This window comes from Anolis carolinensis, unplaced genomic scaffold, assembly GCF_035594765.1.
Source record: "Anolis carolinensis isolate JA03-04 unplaced genomic scaffold, rAnoCar3.1.pri scaffold_12, whole genome shotgun sequence".
NCBI lineage: Eukaryota > Metazoa > Chordata > Lepidosauria > Squamata > Dactyloidae > Anolis > Anolis carolinensis.
This window is the reverse complement of record NW_026943823.1, coordinates 8,560,420-8,585,930: the sequence shown is the minus strand read 5'-3', so window position 1 is coordinate 8,585,930 and position 25,511 is coordinate 8,560,420. Positions and strand designations below refer to the sequence as shown.

The window sequence follows — 25,511 nt, the reverse complement described above, 5'->3', positions numbered from 1 at the left end:
CCCTTTTGCCCTTCTGCCGTGGGGGCCGGATAAATGGCTTCGATGGGCCGCATCCGGCCCCCCGGGCCTTAGTTTGGGGACCCCTGTCCTAGACCATCCCAGGCCAGAGCTGTCGGCAGTCGGCTCCTTCAAGGTCAAGCCAGTCCCTTTAAGGATACCGTCCATCCATCTTGCCCTTGGTCGGCCTCTCTTCCTTTTTCCTTCCATTTTCCCAGCATCGTGATCTTCTCCAAGCTTTCCTGTCTCCTCATGATGTGGCCAAAATACTTCAGCTTTGCCTCTAATATCCTTCCCTCCAGTGAGCAGCCACTGGGCATTATTTCCTGGAGGATGGACTGGTTGGAGATTCTTGCCAAGGTCCAAGGCACTCTCAGGATTTTCCTCCAGCACGAAAGTTCAAAAGCATCTCTCTTCCTTCGCTCAGCCTTCCTTATGGCCCAGCTCTCGCATCCATAGGTTCAATCAATCAATTTATTAATGCTCCGACCAATGGTCATGTGCATTTATAGAAACAATATCAAACAAACATCTATACAAAACACTGTAATATCCAACAGTTAAAAGTAGGATGCAAACAGAGCATGCAAAACATACATTGTGAGGTGCAGCAGCACAAGTGCAACATGTGCTGAAAACTGCACAATTACCGGTAAAATGCCAATACAGTAGAGTCCCACTTATCCAACATAAACGGGCCGGCAGAACGTTGGATAAGCAAATATGTTGGATAATAAGGAGAGATTAAGAAAAAGCCTATTAAACATCAAAAGAGGTTATGATTTTACAAATTAAGCACCAAAACATCATGTTATACAAAAAAATTGATCGAAAAAATAGTTCATTACACATTAATGCTATGTAGTAATTACTGTATTTACGAATTTAGCACCAAAATATCACGATATATTGAAAACATTGACTACAAAAATGCGTTGGGTAATCCAGAATGTTGGATAAGTGAGACTCTACTGTATGTAAGATCAGCCAATTAAAAAACATAAGTAACAATATAAACCAAGCATCTATAGAAACAGTGTAAAATTCCACAGTTAAAAGCAGGATGCATGGAGTATAAAACAGCTTGCAAAATATAACCAGTAAAAAGCCAGTATAAAATCATAGAATCATAGAATAGTAGAGTTGGAAGAGACCTCATAGGCCATCCAGTCCAACCCCCTGCCAAGAAGCAGGAAATCGCATTCAAAGCACCCCCGACAGATGGCCATCCAGCCTCTGCTTAAAAGCCTCCAAAGAAGGAGCCTCCACCACAGTCCGGGGGAAGAGAATTCCACTGTCGAACAGCCCTTCTCACAGTGAGGACGTTCTTCCTGATGTTCAGGTGGAATCTCCTTTCCTGTAATTTGAAGCCAAATATCAGTCATGTTAAAAACTAGATAAAAGCATCCCCGGCGCAGTCGACTGTAATGTCCACAATCAGTCTTGCTCTGATTTTATTTGCTGTCAAGTTAAAGAGCGAGACCTTATACATGATAAAAGGTAGAAGATCTTTTCTGCAACCGTGTTCGATTGTAGTTAACATAGAATAGGCCCTAAGAATTTATTTCTTGGTGCAGCATCCATAGGTTACTATGGGGAATACCACTGCTTTGACTATGCGGACCTTTGTTGCCAGTGTGATGTCTCTGCTCTTCACTATTTTGTCAAGGTTGGCCATTGCTCTCCTCCCAAGAAGGAAACGTCTTCTCATTTCCTGGCTGTAGGAATTTTCATGCCTAGAAATACAAAGTCTGTCACTGCCTCCATGTTTTCTCTCTCTATTTGCCAGTTATCAATAGGTGTAGTTGCCATCATCTTGGTTTTCTTGATGTTTAACTGCAACCCAGCTTTTGCACTTTCTTCTTTCTTTCCCTTGGTGATAAGGCTCCTCAGCTCTTCCTCGCTTTCGGCCATCAGAGTGGTATCATCTGCATACCTAAAGTTGTTAATGTTTTTTCCAGCAATTTTAACTCTGGCCTTGGAATTATCAAGTCCCACATGTCGCATGATGTGTTCTGCATACAAGTTGAATAGGGAGGGTGAAAGTATGCAGCCCTGCTATACTCCTTTCCCAATCTTGAACCAGTCTGTTGTTCCATGGTCTGTTCTTACTGTAATGTATATTATCATTTATTGTATTGTTATGATTTGTTGTTCTTTTTATATTCTGTTATAGTGTATTGTTCTGGGCATGGCCCCATGTAAGCCGCCCCGAGTCCCCATTGGGGAGATGGTGGCGGGGTATAAATAAAGTTTATTATTATAATAATAATTATTATTATTATTATTATTGCTATTTGGATGTTATACAGATTCCAGCATAGTCGTAAATGTGTAGCACGTTTCTTCCTGATAGTTGGGGGGGGGGGGGGGGGAACAATTATCTGAGGCTGAGAGAGTGTGACTTGCTGAAGGTGCATAAATTAGTGAAAAAATTCCTAAAAATCAGTGGATGATCAGATCATTCTGAAACTTTTTTTTCATGTCAGGAGCAACTTGAGTCGCTTCTGGAGTGAGAGAATTGGCCGTCTGCAAGGACGTTGCCCAGGGGACGCTCGGATGTTTTGATGTTTTACCATCCTTGTGGGAGGCTTCTATCATGTCCCCGCATGGAGCTGGAGCTGATAGAGGGAGCTCATCCGCACTCTCCCCGGGTGGGATTCGAACCTGGCAACTTTCAGGTCAGCAACCCAACCTTCAAGTCACGAGGTTTTAGTCCACTACGCCATCGGGGGCTCCTGAAGTTCTGAAACTGTACACAAATGATGCTCTACTCATGTTCTGTTGCTGTGGGAGAATTCAAAAGGATACCTCTCTTGGGTTTTTTTTTAAAATGTTATTTGTAAAAACTTTATTAAAATTTCCAAAAAAATCAGAGGATGAGAGAAACATTGCGAAACTTGTCAGGCTAACGGTCGGAAATGTGTCCTACAAGTCTGCCAAGTTTCATCTTGATAGACCTACAAATGACAAAGAAACGAGGATTTAAATTTCCCCCATTGGATGAGATGTCAATGGAGATCCTGTTTTTTATCATTGTGACGCGCTCAACCTACAGGGGGCGCTCTCATTTTCCCTAGAAGGGAGGGGGGGAAAGAGGATTCATTTGCGCATGCTCGTTTCCCTTCGGGCTCTCCCCCGGCGGAGGGTTGTCAGCTGCCGGAGTGAAGCGAAAGTTGCCGAATGACTGGGAGAAGAAGAGATTCATTTGCGCACGCGCATTTCCCTTCGGGCTCTTCTGAGGCGAAAGCGGCCGATTCATTTGCGCCTGCGCAATACGCGAAAAAGGGAGGGCGAAGCAAAGAAAAGAAGGCGGGGTTCTAAACTCCTCCCCTTTGGTTAGGCTCCTCCCCTTCGCCGAGGGAGAGGCCGCTGCGCAGCAACAGGAGGAGGCGGAGGAGGAAGAAGGAGCAGCGGCGTCGACGAACAGCTTCTTCAGCCGCAGCCCCGAGGCGGAGGAGGAGGAGGACCACCCGCCGCCATGGTGAAGATCGCCTTCCAGTCGCCCTTCGCCCACAAGGACGAGCCCAAGAAGGAGGCCGCGGAGGCGCTGGTGGCCGACAAGGTGAGGGGAACGCAGCCAAGGCTTTCGCCTGCGCCACCGGCCGCCATTTTGTGTCCGTGGAAAAACAGAAAAGCCCCGGATGTAGAGTGAGGGAGAGCAGCCAGGGCAGCCCCCTCCCCCCTCTTCTTCCTCGGGAAAGGAGACCCTCGGGGCACAAAATGGCGGAGGCACCCCCTCCCTGCCTTTTCATCCTTCCCAGCGTTTTGTGGGGCTTTTAAATATATACACATTAAGTGCAGTAGAAAAGCACATTTTGATTCCATGCACAACATTATTTAAAATGTGGGATGTATAAAGTGTATTTTATTAGGATCATATCCTGGATCCCAATATATGGTGTATATAAAGATACGCATACGTATACACACACACACGGTATATAAAAAGTGTATATTATTAGGATCATATATTGGGTCCCAATACATGGTATATAGGTAAAGGTAAAGGTTTCCCGTGACGTTAAGTCCAGTCATGTCTGACTCTGGGGGTTGGTGCTCATCTCCATTTCTAAGCCGAAGAGCCGGCGTTGTCCATAGACACCTCCAAGGTCATGTGGCCGGCATGACTGCATGGAGCGCCGTTACCTTCCCTCCGGAGCGGTACCTATTGATCTCACATTTGCATGTTTTCGAACTGCTAGGTTGGCAGAAGCTGGAGCTAACAGCGGACACTCACTCCGCTCCCCGGGTTTGAACCTGGGACCTTTTGGTCTGCAAGTTCAGCAGCTCAGCACTTAAATACACTGAGCCATTGGAGGCTCCTATATGGTATATATAAAGATATATATAAAGGTGTGTGTGTATATATATATATAATGTACATTATTATTAGGATCATATCTTGGGTCCCAAGATATGGTATATATAAAGATATGCATACATACATATATACACATACACACAATATATATAATGTGTATATTATTAGGATCATATCTTCAGTCCAAACACAGCATATATAAAGATATACATATATATATATATATATATACACACACACATACCATATGTGTGTGTGTGTTGTATATATTATGTCATATCAAAAGCATTGCATAAATTAGTATAAAACTGATAAAAAAATAGAAGGAGCACAAGTGGCTTAATATCTTTTGACCAAAAACGGGCAACAATTCTTCCTCTGTACATGAGGCAGGACACTGCAGACAAGCATACAGATGCAGAGTTGTCTGCTCTGCTCAACAGTCACACAAGGTGGAGGATTCTTTTAGGTAGTGCCATTTTGCCAGGTTGTCTTTTGATCTGCCCACTCCACTTTTGAGTCTGTTCAGGGGCTTCCAAGTTGCCCATTCTTGGTTTGCCCCTGGAGGCAGACCTTCGTAGGGGGGCCTCTAACTGGGATTTCCTGGTTTAGCTGCCCAGAGGGCAGCTCTCGCTAATGCTGGGGGAACATCAAGAGGAGTGGTGGTCCTCTTGAAGTTTTTCCTTGATTTGAGTCTACTGGGAGGAGCCTGATAGCCATGCAGTGGGTGTCTTTCACAGTGTTTAACCTTATTTCTCTCACAATTAGCAGCAACTTCCTGTTGCACATGGGGGAGGGATGATAGCTAGCTCGTAGAGTTTATCAACAAGTGTAGGTTTAAGACATCCTGTGATTATTCTGATGTTTCAGTCAATGCTATGTTCACCTGCTTCGTATGGGCAGACTTGTGCCAAACAGGACAGGCATATTTGGCTGTTAAGTAAGACAAGGCCAGGGCTGATGTTCTTATTAATTTTGGGTCTGCACCCCAGGTATATATGGTATATATAAAGCACATATTATTATTAGGATCATATCCTGGGTCCCATTCACTACACAAAGAATATACACTGTTATGTGTGAACCTGTTACACTTCATTGCATGTATACATGTAAGAAAAGGCACAAGCAGATTGTACCTGTGGTTTAGTTCCAATAGAAACCACTCATCCCTAAATTTAAGACTGGACCTATGTCCACACAGATACCTTTTAAGACAGTGAAGGTTTACAATCACAAATAGGGTTGTGTCTTAAACCATGATCCTAAAACATTTTGATAGAAACCAGTTCTACAAACACACCTAAGATTTCCCATAACAGAACATAATAAAAGACCTCACCCAACAAGACTTTGCTTGGACAGTCTTGCCAGATTTCCTGTCTGGCAGCTTGAGCAGTAGCAATGTGCACCCAGACTCCTGTCAAATGTTCAAATGGGAGGCTGATTTATTTGTTGTTACAGATGTTTCCTTTGTCCTTAATCACTTTCATTTTAAGTCCAATGATTTTGCCCAGAGCCAAGATATCCATGAACCCTCCTTTGCTTTTTCCAGCAACGGTGTGGGAGGCTTGTTTTGTCAGCATTTTCCATTTCACTCTTGCTATTTTAGCAGCCAAATCAATTGTGGAGAATTGACTTAAAGAGTTCATGTACTGTTAATGCATGATTTAAAGGGTGAAGCCTACAGATCAGAGGAAAGGGAAGAAAGGAGTGGAGAGAGTAGTGTAAAAAATACTTGCCAGAACCTTTGTTTACTGAGATTCCTGTATAGTTTAATATTTGAATAATCGTTTATTGCACATGAGCAAAGCTTATGTTTACTGCTTCCTCCAGACAGATAGAAGGTTTAAAGGCTTACTAAAACATAGGATGACACCTGGCCACTTAGCTACTTATCTCAGGCATGTTCAAAAGAATGTTCATGGTGTCTGGCTTCATAGCTCTTGTTTATAGAAAAATATCATTTGTTGGTCCTTGTTAGAAGGGGAAGCTAAAAATCAATATTAGTAAACATAGTTTTTTCATGTTGGAGTGATTTCATATGTGACTTCAGAGTTACACCTGGTAGATTACGTTACATAAAACGTAATCTACTATGTTCTCTGACTAGTGAATGAGATTTTTAAAGAATTAAAAAGTATTTCAAGAAGACTTCAGTTGAAATGGCATGTACACCATTTTCAGTGTACATGCTGTTTAACTTTCTATTGTTCGTGGCAGGAGTACATAGGTATTTGTTTCAAATGCTGATAGGAAAATAAATCAGCATTGCTTGAAATTCCTCCTAAAATGTGGGAGCAGTCTGTTTTTGCTTGTACAGCTAGCTAGCTCGTCAGTATCTATAGAATTCCTAAGCTAAGAGGCTCTGGGCAGGTTGCAGCCTGACTCTTGACGTCTCCCAGTTATGTGCTTTCAGTTGAGTGGCATATTTAAAGCCGTAAAAGGCATCTTGGATTTCCACATGCTAGCATCAAATGACAAGTTTCTTGAGTAAGCTAATAGAAGAAAGTATCCTGTTTTTACATATCCATGCAGGCCCTTCATGAAGGCGAAGAACCACATATTAAGAAATATATCAGGATTTTATCTATCTAGGCTACTAATACTTGCATGTGTTTTGATAGTTAGATTTTTTGGCATTACATTTTTTCAAGCCAAAATCTCTAGTATTGTTTGTTGACACTCATAGCCAGGGGTCCCCAAACTAAGGCCCGGGGGCCGGATGCGGCCCTCCGAGGTCATTTACCTGGCCCCCGCCCTCAGTTTTATAATATAATATATTGTATATACATATAATGTTGATAATAATATTATAATGTAATACAATATAACACTAATAATAATACCATATAATAATATTAATTATATATTCTATATTACATATAATGTTACTAATATTACAGTATAGTGGTATAGTTCAATATAGTAATATATAATGCTAATATTGTGCTATGCTAATAATATAATATATTGTATGTACATATAATTTGTAAGCCACTCTGAATCCCCTTTGGGGTGAGAAGGGTGTGATACAAATGTAGTAAATAAATGCAGTAAATAAATAATAAATAAATTTTAGACTTAGGCTCACCCAAAATCTGAAATGACTTGAAGGCACACAACAACAACAACAACCCTAATTAACTTGACTATCTCATTGGCCAGAAGCAGGACCACACTTCCCATTGAAATCCTGATAAATATATGTTGGTTAAAATTGTTTTTATTTTTAAATATTGTATTGTTCTTTCATTGTTATTGTTGTTTTTGCACTACAAATAAGACAAATGCAGTATGCATCGGAATTTGTTTGTATTTTTTTTCAAATGATAATCCGGCCCCTCAACAGCCCTCGGCTTAAAAAGTTTGAGGACCCCTGCTCATAGCTGTTTGAGTGGTTTGTTTTGGATTCTGGAAAGTACCAGAATATTTTTGCATAACAGAATTTATTCTGACTCTGGTGCTGACACTTCTTTTTGACCACCTCGTGATAATGTTCCTCTTTCAAACCTGTGTGTTGATAGATAGGGATTTCCCACTTCACTTTTCATGGAAATTTGTCATTTTGCTTTTTGTTAGATTAGTTTTAGGGTACTTTTGACTCTTAAATTGGCATGAATGAAAATCCATTATAACAATCTAATTTACCTATGTAAATATAATTTAATACTCTGAGTATAACTCAAGTGTTACAGGGAAACTTGTGTTTGAATCCTCAAACTGAATAAATTATATCTGCTGAACATTCTAGATTATGTGTGTTGCACTTATCTAAATAGCTTTTTGTTCTAGAAAAAGCTAAGCCCTTAAATTGTGGGAGAAACCTAATTTCACTGATAGAAAACTCAAGAGGAGAGCAGTTACAATAGACAACCCATGGAATTACATTTGTGAAGTCCCTCAATAAAATGTTCCACAATATATTATACTCTTCTCTGTTGCTTACATTTTATGCTGTTAGCATCCTTGTGCTTTTGACGATGAAGACTTTAAAAATAAACGTGAAAGTGGGCAGCATGAGTCATAACCATAAGTGTGCTAAAGGATGGTTAAAATATCAGAAATATTTTAGTGGCTTAGAAGATTTAGCTCTAGCATAATTCTGAAAGTTGATAAAGGATTCCTATTCAGCTATAATCTTTGAAAGGGATGTGAAACAATAAATATTTTAGTTTTGTTCAAAATTATTACTGAGAAATGTTTATGATGAGACCTTCCTATAGAGTTTTTTCTGGTACAGTACTTTGTCTTTTACCCCAAGGAACGATGTTATCTTCCCAATTCAAGATCAGGAGTAATTAAAGAAAATCTTATTTCCAAGACAACAAAGAACTTAAGGATATTCTCTTTCTCTCCCCTTCCCAGGATCCGGAAGTTGCAACACACGGCCATGAAAATTCATCTGGAAGATGTCTTCTGACACTCTTGGGTCTTGCATTTATTTTAGCAGGAGTAGTGGTTGGTGGAGCATGCATCTACAAGTCCTTCATGTCAAAGGTAAATGGAAAGATTGGCCTTTTCTTTTTATTTTGCTGGAATAAAGTTGGCAAACCAAACACAAACATTTCAAAGTGATATAGTCCATGCATGACATATAATTGAGTTGTAGCGTGGGCATAAACATCAAACTTGCATACAAAAGTTTTGTCAGTGAAGAACCATGACACTTAAAAGGAACTATATATCCACATTTCTTTTAAGGGAGTGGATGTGTTTCTGGAGAAGGGAGAACTCTGTTTCTTCTCTCTCTTCTTTTGGATGCCTTTACTGCTTGTTAATGTCAGTACATTAATCTGTTGCTAAGGATGTTCTAGAATAATTTGTTGGCCATGGACAAGTTAGGAACCAGTTCTAAGGTTCTTGAAGCAACATTTTCTAGCTATCCTTGACCAATCAGAACAATTGGGGGGAAACCCACTCAATATAGCATTTATCTAAGCATGAAATGCTGTGTCCTGAGTTAAACAATTTTTGAACATACTGCAGTTTTAGATAAAGCCATATTCAAGTAAAAGAGGCTTTTTATCATTGGGAACAGTCTGAAACATGGTTCTACATGTTTCTATCCGTTGTAGTTATCACTTCAAACATTTAATGTTTGCTATTGTGAGCACATTCATGAGCATATTTGAAATGCACCATAGTTTTCATCTTCTTGACAGAAGTTTAATCAACAAAGCATTACACTAGGAAATTCCTTGAATTACTGCAAAATTAATCACCGCTTGTAATAAATTCACTATCATTTATTCTCAGCACCACCAGGCATGGAAATATGGAAAGTCAGTTTATTTAGTTTGACAAAATAACGGAGTTATTCATCTGCTACTTTTTATGGGTTTACTATGGCTGCAAACCTTATTAGGTACATCGAATGAGATTGGATAGAAAATGCTTTGTACATTTGTTTGTTGTTTAAGAATTGTGAAATGCCCCCATTCTTTCTTTCAAGCCTGCTATCGCAAAACCACAGTTTTTCAATTTCAGTTGCAGAACAGAGTTTTTTCAGCTGCAGTAAATTGCAAATATGATATTAGCTCTTGTTTGCATCACATCACTCTTTTAATTCAGGAAACATTTAGGAGTGACAATATCCCTAAAGTCATTCAGTTTGCTGAAGCTTTTTAACATTATGATGTGTCTCCTCTTTGTCATTTGTGGAGAGCCCAGGACATATGGGAGGGAGAAAAACTTGGCCTAGGGCTTTATCTGCAGAGAGTCTGCAGTGTTACACTGCTTTTTGAGAGAGTAACAGACAGGCACCTACTGCAGCTATGACTAGTTTTTCAAATTTTCCGCCTGCTTCAGCAGTAAATGGATGAAGAGTCCTTTGGGTGTAGTAGCCAACTGAGTTATTTGCCCCTTTGTACCCATTATTCCAGTTCTGAAACGATTTCATAGCTGCTTCCTTTTATTTGTAGAACAAAGTGTTCCGGGGGCAAATGTGCTACGTGGGAGAGGACAGCCAGGACCGTGCGGGGGAGCCGTATTTCCTGCCCATCGCTGAGGAAGCTGACATCCGTGAGGCCGATAACATTGCCATAATCGATGTTCCCGTTCCCAAATTCTCAGACAGTGATCCTGCTGCGATCGTTCATGATTTTGACAGGGTGAGTTTGTTGTTCAATGTCTCGTGTTCTGTTTGGTAACGCATAAAACTTTGCATGTTACTGCTACGTGAGAACCTGCTTTCAGTTTAAACTACTGCTCTGATTAGGAAATCAAACTTCTTTCTACCAAAACTACAGTTTTTGAAAGCAGCCATTGTCCCTATTTGACCTGGAACATTTCCCATGTTCCCCGTTTTAGAGAAAGCTCTTTTCCTGCAGCAGAAGGAATGTTGGTGGCGGGGAATGCTTCCTGTTTCAGGAAAGGAACATGTCTGCACTTCCAGTTGCTTCAATAATCTCATAATGTAAAACACCAAATGAACTTTAGATGGGATTTAAAAACAGTAACCATAAATTAGTTTGCAGTCCATGTACTGAGATTTCTTCTTGTCTTTTTACAGCTCCTTACAGCCTACCTTGACTTGCAGCTGGGCAATTGCTACGTGATCCCTCTGAATACCTCCATTGTTATGCCCCCACGGAATCTGATTGATCTTTTTGCAAAATTAGCGGTGTGTATTCATTTGTCTCAGTTTAGTATGGGAAGAGACAGTTCTTGTCCTTGACAATTTGATATAATCCCTGTAGCAGTACCTTCTTTGAGGGTGTCCCTGAAAACTTCAAAATTGACCGGACTTGCTCAGCTTCAGAGTAGACACTGTATCCAAAAGTACTGTTACAAAATTACTTCAAAGGAAACAATGTGCTTATTTTGAATGATACAAAAAGCAACAGTTTAGAATTTCCAAAATAAATTGTGGGAAATTATTTATAAATATTGGCTTGCCTAATATGAAGAGTATTTTTACATATCTGAGGTTGTGATTTTTGACTATTAAAGAAGTATGGGACCTTGTACATGAGGGAAGTAAAAAAGAATTTACTGAGATTTGTATTTTTAATGAGGCGGAATCTAGATCTGGCATGTTGCTTTTGCCATCTGAAGAACTGTATGCCCTGTAGTGTCTTAAACTGTTTTTCAGTAGACTAAAACTGATAATAATTCTCTTTGGGGTATGGGTTTCTCTGGCCTTTTTAAAATGAGTATCTTAAATGATGGGGGACAGCAACAGATTAAATATTGCAGTTGATTTACAACTGCAAAGAGAGATACTGACTTTGTAGTCTTTAAAATGTTGCAGGAAGTCAGAAACCAGACTTCCTTCTGATGAAACACAATGTAGAAACAGAAAATAACAAAAGTAACATCATATTTGGTCCTTTTTGTTGTGTTTTTACAATCTCCATTAAACTGTCTTGAGTTGCTAAATCTAGGCCCAGTTACCCATTGATTATATCCAAAAAGGCCAGATGAACTTTGTCTTTAGAAAGCTCTTGTTGTGACACCAGACATGGTCAGAATTGCTTAGTGGCTGAACTGGGAATTGGATAGCCGTGTCTTAGAACAGATATTTTTTTCCATTGGTATTAGCTATGGATTTCTGGTGTCCCAAAAAGTCTGCAAATGGGCATGAACAATTTATTTCTTGACAAATAAAGCCTGCCGATATGCATTGACAAGAGCAAGGTCATATCTGAATGGAGAAAAGACAACAAAGCCAAGTTGCTTATAACCTCCGCAATAATAACTTGAATCAGAAGATTCTGCTCCCTGCCATTACTTTTCAAATGTGACATGATATTACACGTTATATGTTTTTTTCCCCTTTGCAGACTGGTTCATATTTGCCTCAGACTTATCTTGTTCGTGAGGAAATGGTCGTGACAGAAGAGATTGATAATGTTTCAGATCTGGGCATCTTTATTTATCAGCTCTGTGTAGGAAAGGAAACCTTCAGACTTCAACGCAGAGAGAAGATAAATGGTGAGTTTGGGGTTTGGCAGTAAACATGATTTAAAGAGGAGGATATTGTATAATGCAGAAGGTTTATCATTTCAGAAAATAGATGGTATTTCAGCCTGAAACATTGGATCAAAGCAGTGAAAAGTCAAAATTTGATTTTTAGTAGTGGTTAAGCATAACAAGAGCTTAACCATGTTCACTCCTGGAAATAGTGGAACATTTGAATTGCAAAATTTCAGCTAAATTTTTCTTGACCAGAGTTTTTTCTTGTTTCGTGTGTGTTAGAGATAGCAATGTGTGTATCTGTTGCTTTTCTGATTATTGTTGGTGAAACACTGTTCTCATGGTGTTTTGAACTAGAATGTGTGTTTGGGGATGGGACCCACAGTTTAAGAAGCCCTGGTTCATGGGCCATTGACAGCCTTCCTAGAAGAGAAAGAGGCTGCTATGTTCTCACATGAATTGTTCAATTTAAGTGAATGGCCATTCTGGCCTTTTCCTCCTCCCTCTAGGCCTCCAGAAACGTTCGGCTGAGAAGTGCCATTCAATCCGGCACTTTGAGAACATGTTTGTCGTGGAGACCAAGATCTGCCAGCAGTGAAAGCATTTCAGGGCGGAGACTGACAATCGCGCATCTTCATTGCGAAGTCCAAGCTTTACATCTTAAGAAACTTCAGAATTAAAAATGTGCAGTGATAATCAAAAGCCTTATGCTTTTTTTTCCCTTTTGTGAATTGCTTAGATTTTAAAGACAAAAAAAGGGCAAACACCCAGATTCTCCATCGCTTTTCCTTTGGCTCCCAGGTGCTGCCGAATTTTCCAGATACTTATTGTAAATGGAAACTTACTGGTACTTGATGAAATACCAATTAGTCACCTTGAATGTCTATTTCAGACTTTATTATCAAAAAGAAAAGCAAAAGCACATGCACCCGGCTCCTTGCATACTCATGTTAATCCTCACCTGACTCCTCACAACATGGTGAAACTCATGCATTGATCTCTGGTTTGCACATTTTTGCTTAGATTTGTAAAATTGTTCTGCACTTGGTTTCTGCTATAGAAGAAAAACAACACACATCGGAACTTCTAAGGTTTAGTTGAACTTTATGTGTGTAGCATGTAAACTTTAACCTTGGTAATCATAAGCAGCTAATATTGCTTTCTTTTTCCATTTTGTGCAATTACTGTATTGAACATGTATGTATATTTGGAACCTTCCTTAAAGCTGACCTGGCTACCTTCCTCCCCCCCCCCCCCCCCCCCTTTTCTTTTGTTTTTGTGATATTTAGTTGTATATCAAAGCACAGGTATTCCTTAAAGCTTTTATGTTTAGTATTTTGATGATGCTGGACTAGTTTCAGCGTCTTAAATATATGATGAGCTTAATGTAATGATGACCGGATTTGGCCCAATTGTCAATGTTTCCATAGCTGTGAATTCCCTCCCGGCCGATCTTTACGAAACTTTTAGAGCAGATCTTCTTATCAGCAAATTAGCACCAATAATGCAGTATTGTCCAAGCAGATGACTGTGGAACACGATGGGAAAGGGATGGCTAGCGCTGCTAATGTGAGTGTTTTATAAGGGACTTTATATTTCACACGATCTTGCAACCCTCTAATAAATGTTTCTCTTAAGACTATGGTAGTGACGTCTTTTTTAAACATTTAAATAGTCTCCAATACGATACTAGCGTCGCTTCCTGCGATCCCATGTTGCCAGGCCTCCAATGGCTGTAGAGCAGAGGAAATTCCATAAGTCTTTGTTGCTCAACCAGGTAACAAGCAACAAAATCATAGAACAATGGAGTTGGAAGAGACCTCATGGGCCATCCAGTCTAACCACCTACTGAAATTCCCTCTTGTCTGTGTTGACTTACAATAACCCCCCATTTTGTTTTGTTTTTTGTGTGTGTGTGTGTGTGTTGGGAGCAACTTCAGAAACTGCAAGTCTCTTCTGGTGTGAGAATTGGACATTGCCCAGGGGACACACTGATATTTGATGTTTTTACCATACTGTGGGAGGCTTCTCTTGTCCCCGCATGGGGAGCCGGAGCTGATTGAGGGAGCTCATCCACTCTCTGGATTTGAACCGCCAACCTTTCGGTCAGCAGTCTTGCTGGCACAAGGGTTTAACCCATTGCACCACCCCCCATGATTGCCAGGGTCTTTCTTGGGAAAGGAATTCCCAGAGGTGGTTTTGCTAGTCTTTTCCTCTGAAATGGGGCCTGGGATCCTACCCAATCCCTAACCAATGCCAACCCTGCTCAATTTCCAAGGCAAGGCATGACCTTGGGGGCATTTATTCCTTCTAGTCTTTGCCTCACCTGGGAGAGAACCCCCTTCGTTTTTAAGAAATGTTTAAGAAAACTGCACAAAACCGAAGCAGGTCAATATATGAGATGTGTCAAGGGTTTTCTGGCCATCCTGTGGATATATATACACACACATATATTGGTGTGTATATACACGTCACAAGGGGTTATTGCTATTATTTTGGCCCACCCACCTCTGCATTTGTTAGATGCCAACTGGTGAAATAGAGTATCTGCACAAGAGATACTGAAAAGGGAAATAAATGTCACCCCACCCCAGCAACATACAAATGCAGACCTATGCGCAAAGTAAAGCAACCCCCCCCCTCCCAAATTCATGCTATTGGATTGGTGTGCAGAGCAAGAGATAATGTAGTTGTGTTTTCGCAGGCTTTCAGAGCCAGGTTGTTGTGAGTTTTCCAGGCTGTATGGCCGTGTTCCAGAAGCATTTTCTCCTGATGTTTCACCTACATCTATGGCAGGCATCCTCGGAGGTTATGAGGTATATTGGAAACTCTGCAAATGGGGTTTATGTTTCTGGAATGTCCAAGGTGGGAGAAAGAACTCTTGTCTGCCTGATGCAGGTGTGAAGGTTTCAATTGGCCACTTGATTAGCATTGAATAGCCTTTCAGTTTCAAGGTCTGGCTTCTTCCTGCCTGGGGGAATCCTTTGTTGGGAGGCGTTCCAGACATGAATCAATCAGGGCCTGCTAACACCTCCCAACAATGGATTCCCCCAGGCAGGAAGAAGCCAGAAGTTGAAAGGCTATTCAATGCTAATCAAGGTGGCCAATTGAAACATTCACACCTGCCTCAAACAGACAGAATTTCTTCCACGGATATATAAACCCCAATTACACAGTTTCCAATATACCTCAAGACCTCTGAGGATGCCTGCCATAGGTGAAACATGTTGTTGCCTGACCCTATATAATTTTTTGGCAGTACTTTGTTTACTGTTTTATTGTTTATATGCGTGTTTTATATGCTTTTTATGTGTTACTGTTTTTAAATGTATTTGATATTGCATTTTATGATGAACTGGGCTTTGTCCCCATGTGAGCCGCCCCGAGTCCCTTCGGTGAGATGAGGCGGGATACAAAAATAAATGTATTATTATTATAAACATCAGGAGAAAATGCTTCCGGAACATGGCCATACAGCTCAGAAAACTCACAGCAACCCACTGATAATTTAAGTTTTTTTTTCTTTTTATTAAAAAAATCTAATCTTTTACCAAGTTTTCCCTCTTTGCTTCATTGTTCCCTCTTCCCTTCATCTCCAAAAATGGTTCAATGAAGGAGTGCGTTTGGGGGAAATACAAGTGGTGCAATTTCCTAGTGTGACCAGGAGATGTCAGCAAAGAGGCACCTTTTATTACAACCCCATAGGCTCAAAAGAATGCAACTTTAGTTTGTGGCCACTGGATGGCAGCAAAGGACCGTGCATTGGAGCCACAGAGCTCATTACAGCAATTGCATTAGAAGTACTCTGCTGCAAAGCTTAAGCAGCTGAGGGGGCGGAAAGGAAGGGGCCTGAGGCTGTTGGGAATTATGGAAGTTGAAGTCCAAAACACCCAGAAGGCCCACGTGTGCCCATGCATGATCTAGACACTGCTGGTTGAAACACGTGGCCAGGAGAAGCCGGGACAGTATCGCCCGTGGACGAGACACCTCCAGATAATGGACAGGATGAGCTTTAGATTACACTGACCAATGCACGTTTTGGTGCTTCAAATGTAAGCCCTGTTTCGGGGTTTATTTGATCAGCTAATTCTAAAAATGGCACCGGTTTCCCCCTATCAGCTCTAGTATTTGAGATACAGAACATACGCCATTTGCCATCGAAAATCATGGTAACCATATCTAAGAAACTAGAGCGGATGCAGTTTATCCAATGTTGTTTTCTGAATCAGTGCCCCAAATAACTCGGGGAACAGGCCTAAACACCAAGAAACAAAATGAGAGTGACTCACTATCCCAGGTCTTTCTCATCAGAAAGGTAGAAACCAGGGAAGGGGATCATGTTTTGATTGCTTGACCAGTGAGCAAAAAGACCGTAAAGAGGGTAAGAGTGTTTCCTAGTTTCAATATATGCAATTAAAGGAATACTTTAAGAAAGACAAACAATTAGGCTTTTTAGATTAGTATCTGGGACAAAATACTAAAGACAAATACGAAACTAATCACAAAAATATATAAAATCCCGTTGCAATGGTCGACAAACCAAGCAAATAAAAGATTGTATGGTCAAATGGGTTGCCAACATTGGACATAATATAAAAATGGAAGAATGGGAGAAATTAAGTTATACATACTCCTATGATTTAAAGGAAAATTGGTACAAGATACAACACCGGTGGTATATGACACCGGATAAATTAGCGAAATGCTATAGAAATGTACAACCGAACTGTTGGAAATGCGAAAATCATATATGCACTTTTTATCATATGTGGTGGACTTGTAACGAAGCAAATAGGTTTTGGAGGAATATACACGAAAGAATAAAAAAAATATTAAAATTAAAGTTTCCAATGAAACCAGAATACTTTCTATTAGGTATAACAGGTTCAACTTTTAATAAAAATCAAGATAAACTACAGTAGAGTCTCACTTATCCAACATAAACGGGCCGGCAGAACGTTGGATAAGCGAATATGTTGAATAATGAGAGATTAAGAAAAAGCCTATTAAACATCAAAATAGGTTATGATTTTACAAATTAAGCACAAAACATCATGTTATACAACAAATTTGACAGAAAACATAGTTCATTACACATTAATGCTATGTAGTAATTACTGTATTTACGAATTTAGCACCAAAATATCATGATATATTGAAAACATTGTCTACAAAAATGCGTTGGATAATCCAGAACGTTGGATAAGTGAGTGTTGGAACAGCAAGAGTGTCCCTCTGGGCAGCTAAACCAGGCAATCCCAACTGGATGGCCCCCCATGACGGTCTTCCTTCCTCCAGGGGCAAACAAAGAGTGGGCAACTTGGAAGTCCCTGAACAGACTCAGAAGCGGAGTGGGCAGATCTAAAGACAACTTGGCAAGGTGGCATTACCTGGAGGAACCCTCCACCTTGTGTGCCTGTGGAGCAGAACAAACAACTCTGCATATGTATGCTTGCCCACAATGCCCTGCCTCATGCACGGAGGAGGAGTTGTTCAAAGCCACTGACAATGCGGTCACTGTTGCCCGCTTTTGGTCTAAAACTATTTAGCTGCTTGTGATTTTCTTTATTTTATCACTTTTAAATTTATTATGCAATGCTTGGCCCTCTGAGTTATCTCACAGACAGCAATTCTGGGTCTCATCTCATATTGCTTCTGGTTTTCTCCCCCAAAGAAGCCAGACACAGGAATCTTCATTCCCCTCTCCTATGTGGGCATCCTTCTGAACCTCTTCTCTACCGTCATCACTATCATTCCCCTATCCTAGAATGGTACATCCAGCCTAGCAAAGGAGGGGATTCAGTTCCCGAAGAGCTTACATTTGCCTTCTAACCCTCAGGACGGGCATGTTGGAAGTGCAATGCACATGTTGGTCATTTCAGCAACATTGCAGATAATCGGCAGACTGGTCATTCTTTGTTTTAAATGCAATTTTTTGTCCTGTATTTTTGTTTTAATTGATATATTGTATTACTGTTTTACCTTTTTATAGTGTGATTTGCATTATTGTTGCCTATGTTTTGTCCTATGTTGTTTTGGTCTCTGCCCCATGTAAGCCGCCCCGAGTCCCCGCGGGGAGATGGTGGCAGGGTATAAATAAAGTTTTATTATTATTATTATTTTATTATGACACAGCAAACAAGATAGATATGCTGGATTTCATATCACAAAATCACAAGTCGAACACTTCCCAAGTGTCTAGGACTGTGTGATGTATTTTCGGATGATGCCTGCAGATCCCAGTAAGGTGGCCTTTTTTAGTTGGCAGATTGTGATTTTGTCAATGTCTATTGTTTCCAAATGCCGGCTGAGATCTTTTGGCACGGCACTCAATGTGCCCATCACCACCGGGACCACCTGCACTGGTTTCTGCCAGAGTCTTTGAAGTTCAATCTTGAGGTCCTGAGAGCGGCTGAGTTTTTCCTGTTGTTTTTCGTCAATGCGACTACCACCTGGGATGGCGACATCAATGATCCAAACCTTTTTCTTTTTCACAACTGTGATGTCTGGTGTGTTGTGTTCCAGAACTTTGTCAGTCTGGATTTGGAAGTCCCACTGTATCTTTGCGTGCTCATTTTCCAATACTTTTGCAAGGTTTGTGATCCCACAAGTTCTTTGCTGCTGGGAGGTGGTACTTGAGGCATAAGTTCCAATGAATCATTTGGGCTACATAGTTGTGCCTCTGTTTGTAGTCTGTCTGTGCGATTTTCTTACAGCAGCTGAGGATATGATCAATGGTTTCGTCGTTTTCATTGCACAGTCTGCATTTTGGGTCATCAGCTGATTTTTGGATCTTGGCCTGAATTGCCTTTGTTCTGATGGCTTGCTCCTGGGCTGCAAGGATCAGGCCTTCTGTCTCCTTCAGGGTCCCATTCGTGAGCCATAGCCAGGTATTATTATTATTATTATTATTATTATTATTATTATTATTATTATTATTATTATTACTACATGTGACAAAGGCCAGAGATTTAACAAGATCCACCCCTTGGCTGCAAACTGCCAACACCCAGTTTCAAATCTTTGACAGTTATAGAACCTGCCTTTGAACTGGCTGCTGGCTAGGTTCTCAACTGCCATGGAGCCCTCCAGTGCCATCACCAGGGCAACCCGTTCAAACCATCACCAGATCCTTCATCTCTCAGATCAGGCAGAAAGATCTCTGAAGATCTTCCTGTCTTTTCTGGTCTGAGATCACTCTGTTGGAGAAGCCTTTCCTTCTCCCTGAAGGGATTATTGATGGTAGGCTTATCTTCTTGAGCAGTTTGTCTTTACTTTCTGAATTAGGGCATAGCAGGATCTTTGGACTGCCATTTCCCTCTTCTTCCTTACATCAGTGAGATACCTCTGAACCATTTTTGTCACTTTCCTTTGATTTGCCCATCTCAACATTGAGGATTCACATTCAGCATTCAGAGAGCTGTAGAGTTGAACACAACTACTTCCACTTTAGTAGGCACTTATCCATATTGGTGTTAACCAGTTTATGCCACAACTGGTCTTTATTGAGTCAAAAGCTGCTGCTGAGTCAACAGAGGCAACAAATAGGTGTTTAGTGGGTCCATGAATTGCTTGAAAGGGGTAAGATGTGACCTTCCAAACTGCTTTTATCTAAAAGTCATCTCTTTTTTTGTCCTTCTACCGATGAAAAACTGAAAACACAGACACCCTCTGGTTCCTCTCCTGACTCCATCTTGGGGGTCAGTCCCGAAAAGAAGTCTCCTCTTTCCATACAAGCTCAGGATCTAACTCCTTGCGAGTCTCACTTTAGCAGATGTTGCCATAGGACAGGACTCATGTGTACATGACTCCTTATTTTCTTGTCTTTTCAGCCAACCTGCGTCATGGACAAGGAGTCTGTGGAGAGGTCCGTCTGGAGAGAGAAGAAGGCCCACATCACCAAGTGGTTTAGAGGCCCCCATTATTGCTTTCTGGGGTTCCTGCTTGCCCTTGTTGGATGGTTCTTCTGCATTTTGGCCCTAGAAAGCCAATGGCAAATCCGGCAGGTGGGAAACATCCGAGGAATCCAAGAGCTTAAGATTGGGCCATGGAAAGTCTGTTTTGAGCACCATCCTCTTGCCCAATACGTGAAGACACACTGCATACAATTCTACCAACTAGAGAATTCCGCCCTAACTGGAATGGTGGTGGTTCGGTTTCTGAATCTCCTCCCTCTCCCTCTCCCTCCTCCTCCCTTTTTAAGAGGAAACAGAAACTTATTTTATTCAGTTTCTGCTCAGCAGCACTAGTGATATTGCTAGTTGGCATTGTTTTCGCCTTGCGGTTATTAACCACAATACCAAACAACCTTGTAGGTAGCACCATCCTCTTGCCCATGATGTGAAGACACACTGCATAAAATTTAACCAATTAGAGAATTGCGCCCCAACTAGAATGGCGGTGGCTCAGTTTCTAAATCTCCTCTCTCCTTTTTTAAAAAAGGAAACAGAAACTTATTTTATTCAGTTTCTGCTCAGCAGCACTAGTGATATTGCTAATTGGCATTGTTTTCGTCTTGAGGTTATTAACCATGACACCAAACAACCTAGTAGGTAGCACCATCCTTTTGCTCAAGATGTGAAGACACACCAGGGCCGGTTCAAGGCTATACGCAACTACGCGGCCGCTGGTGGCGCTGTTGTCCCAGGGGCGCCAGAGGCGCCTGTGCGTGTGCATGCGCACGCGCGCACCCCTGCCTCCTCCTTCCAGCCAGGGTTTCAATCAGAAACCCCACACCAACATTCACGCACAGCACCATCGCCCAAAAGCGCCCTCCCTCTTCTCCCTCCCTCCTTCCTCTTTTACCTGGTCTCCCTTTCTGCCTTGAAGCCAGGCTTTGAGGCTGCGGCGGGGGCGGGGCCTAAGGGCACGCACCTCCCAGGAGACCACGCCCCCTGCTTCCGAAGGAGTGCCTTGGAAGTGCCCTTCGGCCCCGGCCCTTCCGCAGCCCGTGCATGGCCTGATGAAGATGGCGGTTTCCATGGGCTGTCTGGCCATGTTCCAAAAGCATTCTCTCCTGATGTTTTGCCTGCATCTATGGCAAGCACCCTCAGTGGTTGCAAGGTCTGTTGGAAACAAAGCAAGTGGGGTTAATATATCTGTGGAATGTTCAGGGTGGGGAAAAGAACTGTTGTCTGAGGCACGTGTGAATGTTGCAAATGGCCACCATTATTAGCATTAAATAGCCTTGCAGCCTCAAAGCCTGGTTGCTTTTTGCCTGGGGTAATCCTTTGTTGGGAGGTGTTAGCTGGCCCTGATTGTTTCCTGTCTGGAATTCCTTTGTTTTCTGAGTGGTGTTCTTTATTTACTGTCCTGATTTTAGAGTTTTTAAAATACTGACGTTTCACCCACACTTCAAGTAAATCACCCCAGCTTTGCCATCAGAGTTGTCAGAGATTGAAAAGAAGGTCTGCTCATCATTCTCATGCTCAGCAGAGGACAAGTACCATAGTTATCATGCTGAGTATATTCTCTAAAATGCCAAACCCTAGTTACTGTAGCCCTATTGAAGCTTCTATCTGAGTAAGAAGGCTAAAATTACCATATTTACATCAATCTCAGCCACACCTTTTTTGCCTAAATGACTATTCCAAAATTGAGGTGCACATTACATTTGTGTAATACAGTAAAGACAAGTGGGTTGCTGTGAGCTTTCTGGGCTGTATGGCCATGTTCCAGAAGCATTCTCTCCTGACATTTTGCCTGCATCTATGGCAGGCATCCTTAGAGGTTGGAAACTAATCAAGTGGGGTTTATATATCTGTGGAAAGTCCAGGGTGGGAGAAAGAAAGAACTCTTGTCTGTTGGAGGCAGGTATAAATGTTTCAATTGCTTGGCTGCTTCCTGCCTGGGGGAATCCTTTGTTGGGATGATTTATTATTATTATTATTATTATTATTATTAGGCCTTGCTCCAGGGAAGGTTCTTCTGCTGTGGCTCCCTACCTACCTATCTACCTTTCCACATATTTTCCACATTGTGTGTATGTGTATGTATATATAAGATGCACACACACACACACACACACATACAAACACATATGCAGGGACCATATGTGCTGTGTGTGTGTTCTATTCACCTCTACCTTCTACCTTTTATTTTTCAGTGATTGGTTTGTCGGGGGGAGGGGGGGGGCAAAAATACTACTTGCTTACACTTGAAAATTTCCTAGGGCCGGCCCTGAGACACACTGCCTAAAATTTAACCAATTAGAGAATTGTGCCCCAACTAGAATGGCGGTGGCTCGGTTTCTGAATCTCCTCTCTCCTTTTTTTAAAAAGAAAAGAAATTTATTTTATTCAGTTTCTGCTCAGCAGCACTAGTGATATTGCTAGTTGGCATTGTTTTCGCCTTGAGGTTTTTGATGGCCCTTCTCAGTTGTCTCACAAACAGCAATTCTGGGTCTCATCTCATATTGCCTCTGGTTTTCTCCCCCAAAGAAGCCGGAGACAGGAATCTTCATTCCCCTCTTCTATGTGGGCATCCTTCTGAATCGCCTTTCTGTCGTCATCACTAGCATTGTCCTATCCTGGAATGGTCCATCCAGCCTAGCAAAGGAGGGGATTCAGTTCCCAAAGAGCTTCAATTTGCCTCCTAACCTGCAGGACTGGCACGTTGGAAGTGCAATGTACATGCTAATCCCTTACCTTCCCATACCATGCTTCCAGTGTGAGATTGGTTACTATTTTCTAATTCCTTGCAATTATAAATCTCGCCACTGTGAGTAAAATAATCACTAATTCTTTCTTTTCCATTTGTAAATTCACCTTTGTATTCATTCATTCATCATGCTAACCTAGCACCCGGAGAGATGTTTAATCCTATAATGTTACTGATTTCTATAAATATGTGGTTCCAAAATCTCTTCCACTAGGGGGCATTCCCACCATGGATGAAAATATCTCCCTTTGTGCATGCCATGTCTCCAACAGAGGTTACTTTGCTTCCTATCCATCTGGTGTATAACCGGTGTGGTATCTCCAGATGACTTTGTATACATTTTCTTTTCATCTTATTGACAGATTTGTAACCACTCTCCACTTGAGAACCTGATATCGAGAGGTCAATCACCCCCTGCTTTCAAGTTAATCTGACCTGCGGCAGGGAGTTCCACAGGTCCCAAGACCCACAATTGGATGGAATGGGGTGGGAACATGATCCAGTCTGCAGCCACCCATCTGAAATGCTTCTTCTGATCTCTTTCCTAACCCCAACCTTGTAACAAATCCCCTAATAAAATGTTTCCTAACTTGCAACTTTATTCCTGCCTTTTTGATACTTTGTGTCCTTTTCCTTCCAAAAATAACAAAAAAAGCCTTATAAACTACCTTTTGGGGCCGTGGGAAGCCACTGGCCAACCCAGGGGGCCTCCATAGGCAACCTGGGGGGAACAGAACCACATCTCTCCAAACCGCGGATACGGAAACCCCTCACTAACCCCCGTAACCGCGGGTCCGCCAAAACGCTCCGTTTCGGTGGCATATTCTTCCTGACTAAATCCTAACACTAACTGCTATCTCACTTTTTGCGCCAAGGGCTCCTGTGCTCGGAAAATAACCTTTTTGTTTTAAGAGCCAAATTTAAAGGGACAAACAGCTGATTATTGAAACTCACTGGCTCCGCTCTCCTCATCCACGCCTGGGGATCGCAGCTGGGGATTTCAGCAATGGTTCCCCGAAGCTGCGACCCTGAAAGATTCTCCAAGGACCAAGGGCCAGCTCTGGGCCCCCGCAGAATGGGACTTTGCCTGGGATTCACCCTCCTTCTAACCCCATGTAGACTGCCAGGCTGCTGCCAAGAGATCCGGATTTTCCACTATGTTTTAATGCTCTAATTTCTCTCATTCCACCCTTTATATGGACTGTATGCTTATATGTTTATGAAATATTAGAATCAATTCTTTATTAACTATTTAGCCAAATGTAACTTGGTCTATGGGTTCCCTGGAAGACCCCCAAACTCATCGGTTTCCCCTTTACATATATTTTATTACAGAGAAACCCAGGTTTTCCCTTCCCTTTAAAACCGGAGGGAATCTGAATTCCCTCCCCTCTGTCCTCAGACGAACTGCGATACTGCCGGATTGCCTACCCCCAGCATACATTTTCATTCATAACTCACTCAATTTTGCACCGAGAATCACCCCTTTTCATATTTATGGCTAGAATCGCCTAATCTTTAAAATACAACCACCGGAGACCATTTTGGACCGTTTTTTCTCTCCTCGTCAGCTGATTGTCAAACTGCGTTCTTTGCGTAAACAGCTTCCCGCCTTGCGCTATTAGCGTAGGAATGGAAAATAAGCTATAAATGTTATTATTTAGTACTTTTTTTTGGTAATTTTGGGGTGAAATGGCTAGAATATGATTCTCTATATTTCTAAATTCCAATATCTCTTTTCCTTGTGCCTGACCTCGCCCTGACCTTCTACCCAGTTTTTTTTCCCTTTTTGTTCTCTTCCTGGAAGGAAGCGCCCCGCCGATTGAAAGGGAGCAATCAGCTTATCATACAAAGTTAATCCCAAAGTACATTTGCATGGGACAAGGACAAAGGAAATCCTCCTGGTCTCGGAGCTGGTCCATCAGCGAGGATCTCTGCATGGAAGACTTAGTCATTTTGCTTTGGGGATCCAAAAGAGCCTTAGGAAAGCTTTTTAATCCCCACAACAATAAAAACTTATTTTCTATATTTCACGTCCACGCCAGTCTCACATTGTAGGTAATCAAGGAACCGTTCAAGACAGGAAAGCTGGACATAATCCTATCAATGTCTCATCCAAAAAGACAATAACTCTAGACTCCCCTTGTAGGCAAAAGCCTCGGGGGGTTGATTTGCAGCCCGATTACACATGAATCATTCATCAGTACATTGTCTCTCCCTGTCCCGCCTCCCTGCCTCCTGATTCACTGCCGCGGAGACGAAGAAAGCCCGTGATTGGTTCCTGGAGCAAGGCGGGAGACCAAGCCTCCTCCCAGCTGGAACGTGCCGGCCAATTAGCAGCCAGTGGGCGGGAGGAAGAGGGCGGGAAATTTGAAGAGGCTTCACTTTGAAAATATAAAAAAAGTATAAAAAATGGCATTTTTCTTTGTATCCACATGCTTTGCCTAACAAACTATCGCGGCATCGCATCCGCTTCAGCTGAATCGCAATAAAGATCACCTCGGTGGCATTTCCTTCAACTTTGGCTGAGTCTTTCATTTCGTCTCAGGAAAATCAATGGATCTATAGATTGGGCTTCCCTGGCTCGCCAAAGTAGCGATCCCTCCTTGTT

At 41.7% G+C, this 25,511-nt stretch overlaps 1 protein-coding gene and 1 long non-coding RNA gene across 2 annotated transcripts; both read left to right on the top strand.

The window, feature by feature from the left end:
* Positions 1 to 3,340: 3,340 nt before the first annotated feature.
* itm2a (integral membrane protein 2A) lies at positions 3,341 to 13,883 on the top strand. The gene is made up of 6 exons (XM_003227793.4): positions 3,341 to 3,562; positions 8,690 to 8,821; positions 10,246 to 10,434; positions 10,836 to 10,946; positions 12,109 to 12,259; positions 12,751 to 13,883. Exons 1-6 carry the CDS (start codon positions 3,479 to 3,481, stop codon positions 12,837 to 12,839), a joined length of 756 nt encoding a protein of 251 aa, XP_003227841.1. The 5' UTR covers positions 3,341 to 3,478; the 3' UTR covers positions 12,840 to 13,883.
* Positions 13,884 to 20,060: 6,177 nt separating this feature from the next.
* On the top strand, positions 20,061 to 23,501 carry LOC103280857 (uncharacterized). The gene is made up of 2 exons (XR_507508.3): positions 20,061 to 21,304; positions 23,263 to 23,501. It is a non-coding gene; the product is annotated as an uncharacterized LOC103280857 (long non-coding RNA).
* The last annotated feature ends 2,010 nt before the right edge of the window (positions 23,502 to 25,511 follow it).

Excerpts from the sequence above, each read along its gene's own strand:
- itm2a (XM_003227793.4), top strand. The coding sequence starts at position 3,479 with ATGGTGAAGATCGCCTTCCAGTCGCCCTTCGCCCACAAGGACGAGCCC. Across the intron at positions 3,563-8,689 it reads AGGCGCTGGTGGCCGACAAG|GATCCGGAAGTTGCAACACA; the intron begins GTGAGGGGAACG and ends TCCCCTTCCCAG. Across the intron at positions 10,947-12,108 it reads ATCTTTTTGCAAAATTAGCG|ACTGGTTCATATTTGCCTCA; the intron begins GTGTGTATTCAT and ends TCCCCTTTGCAG.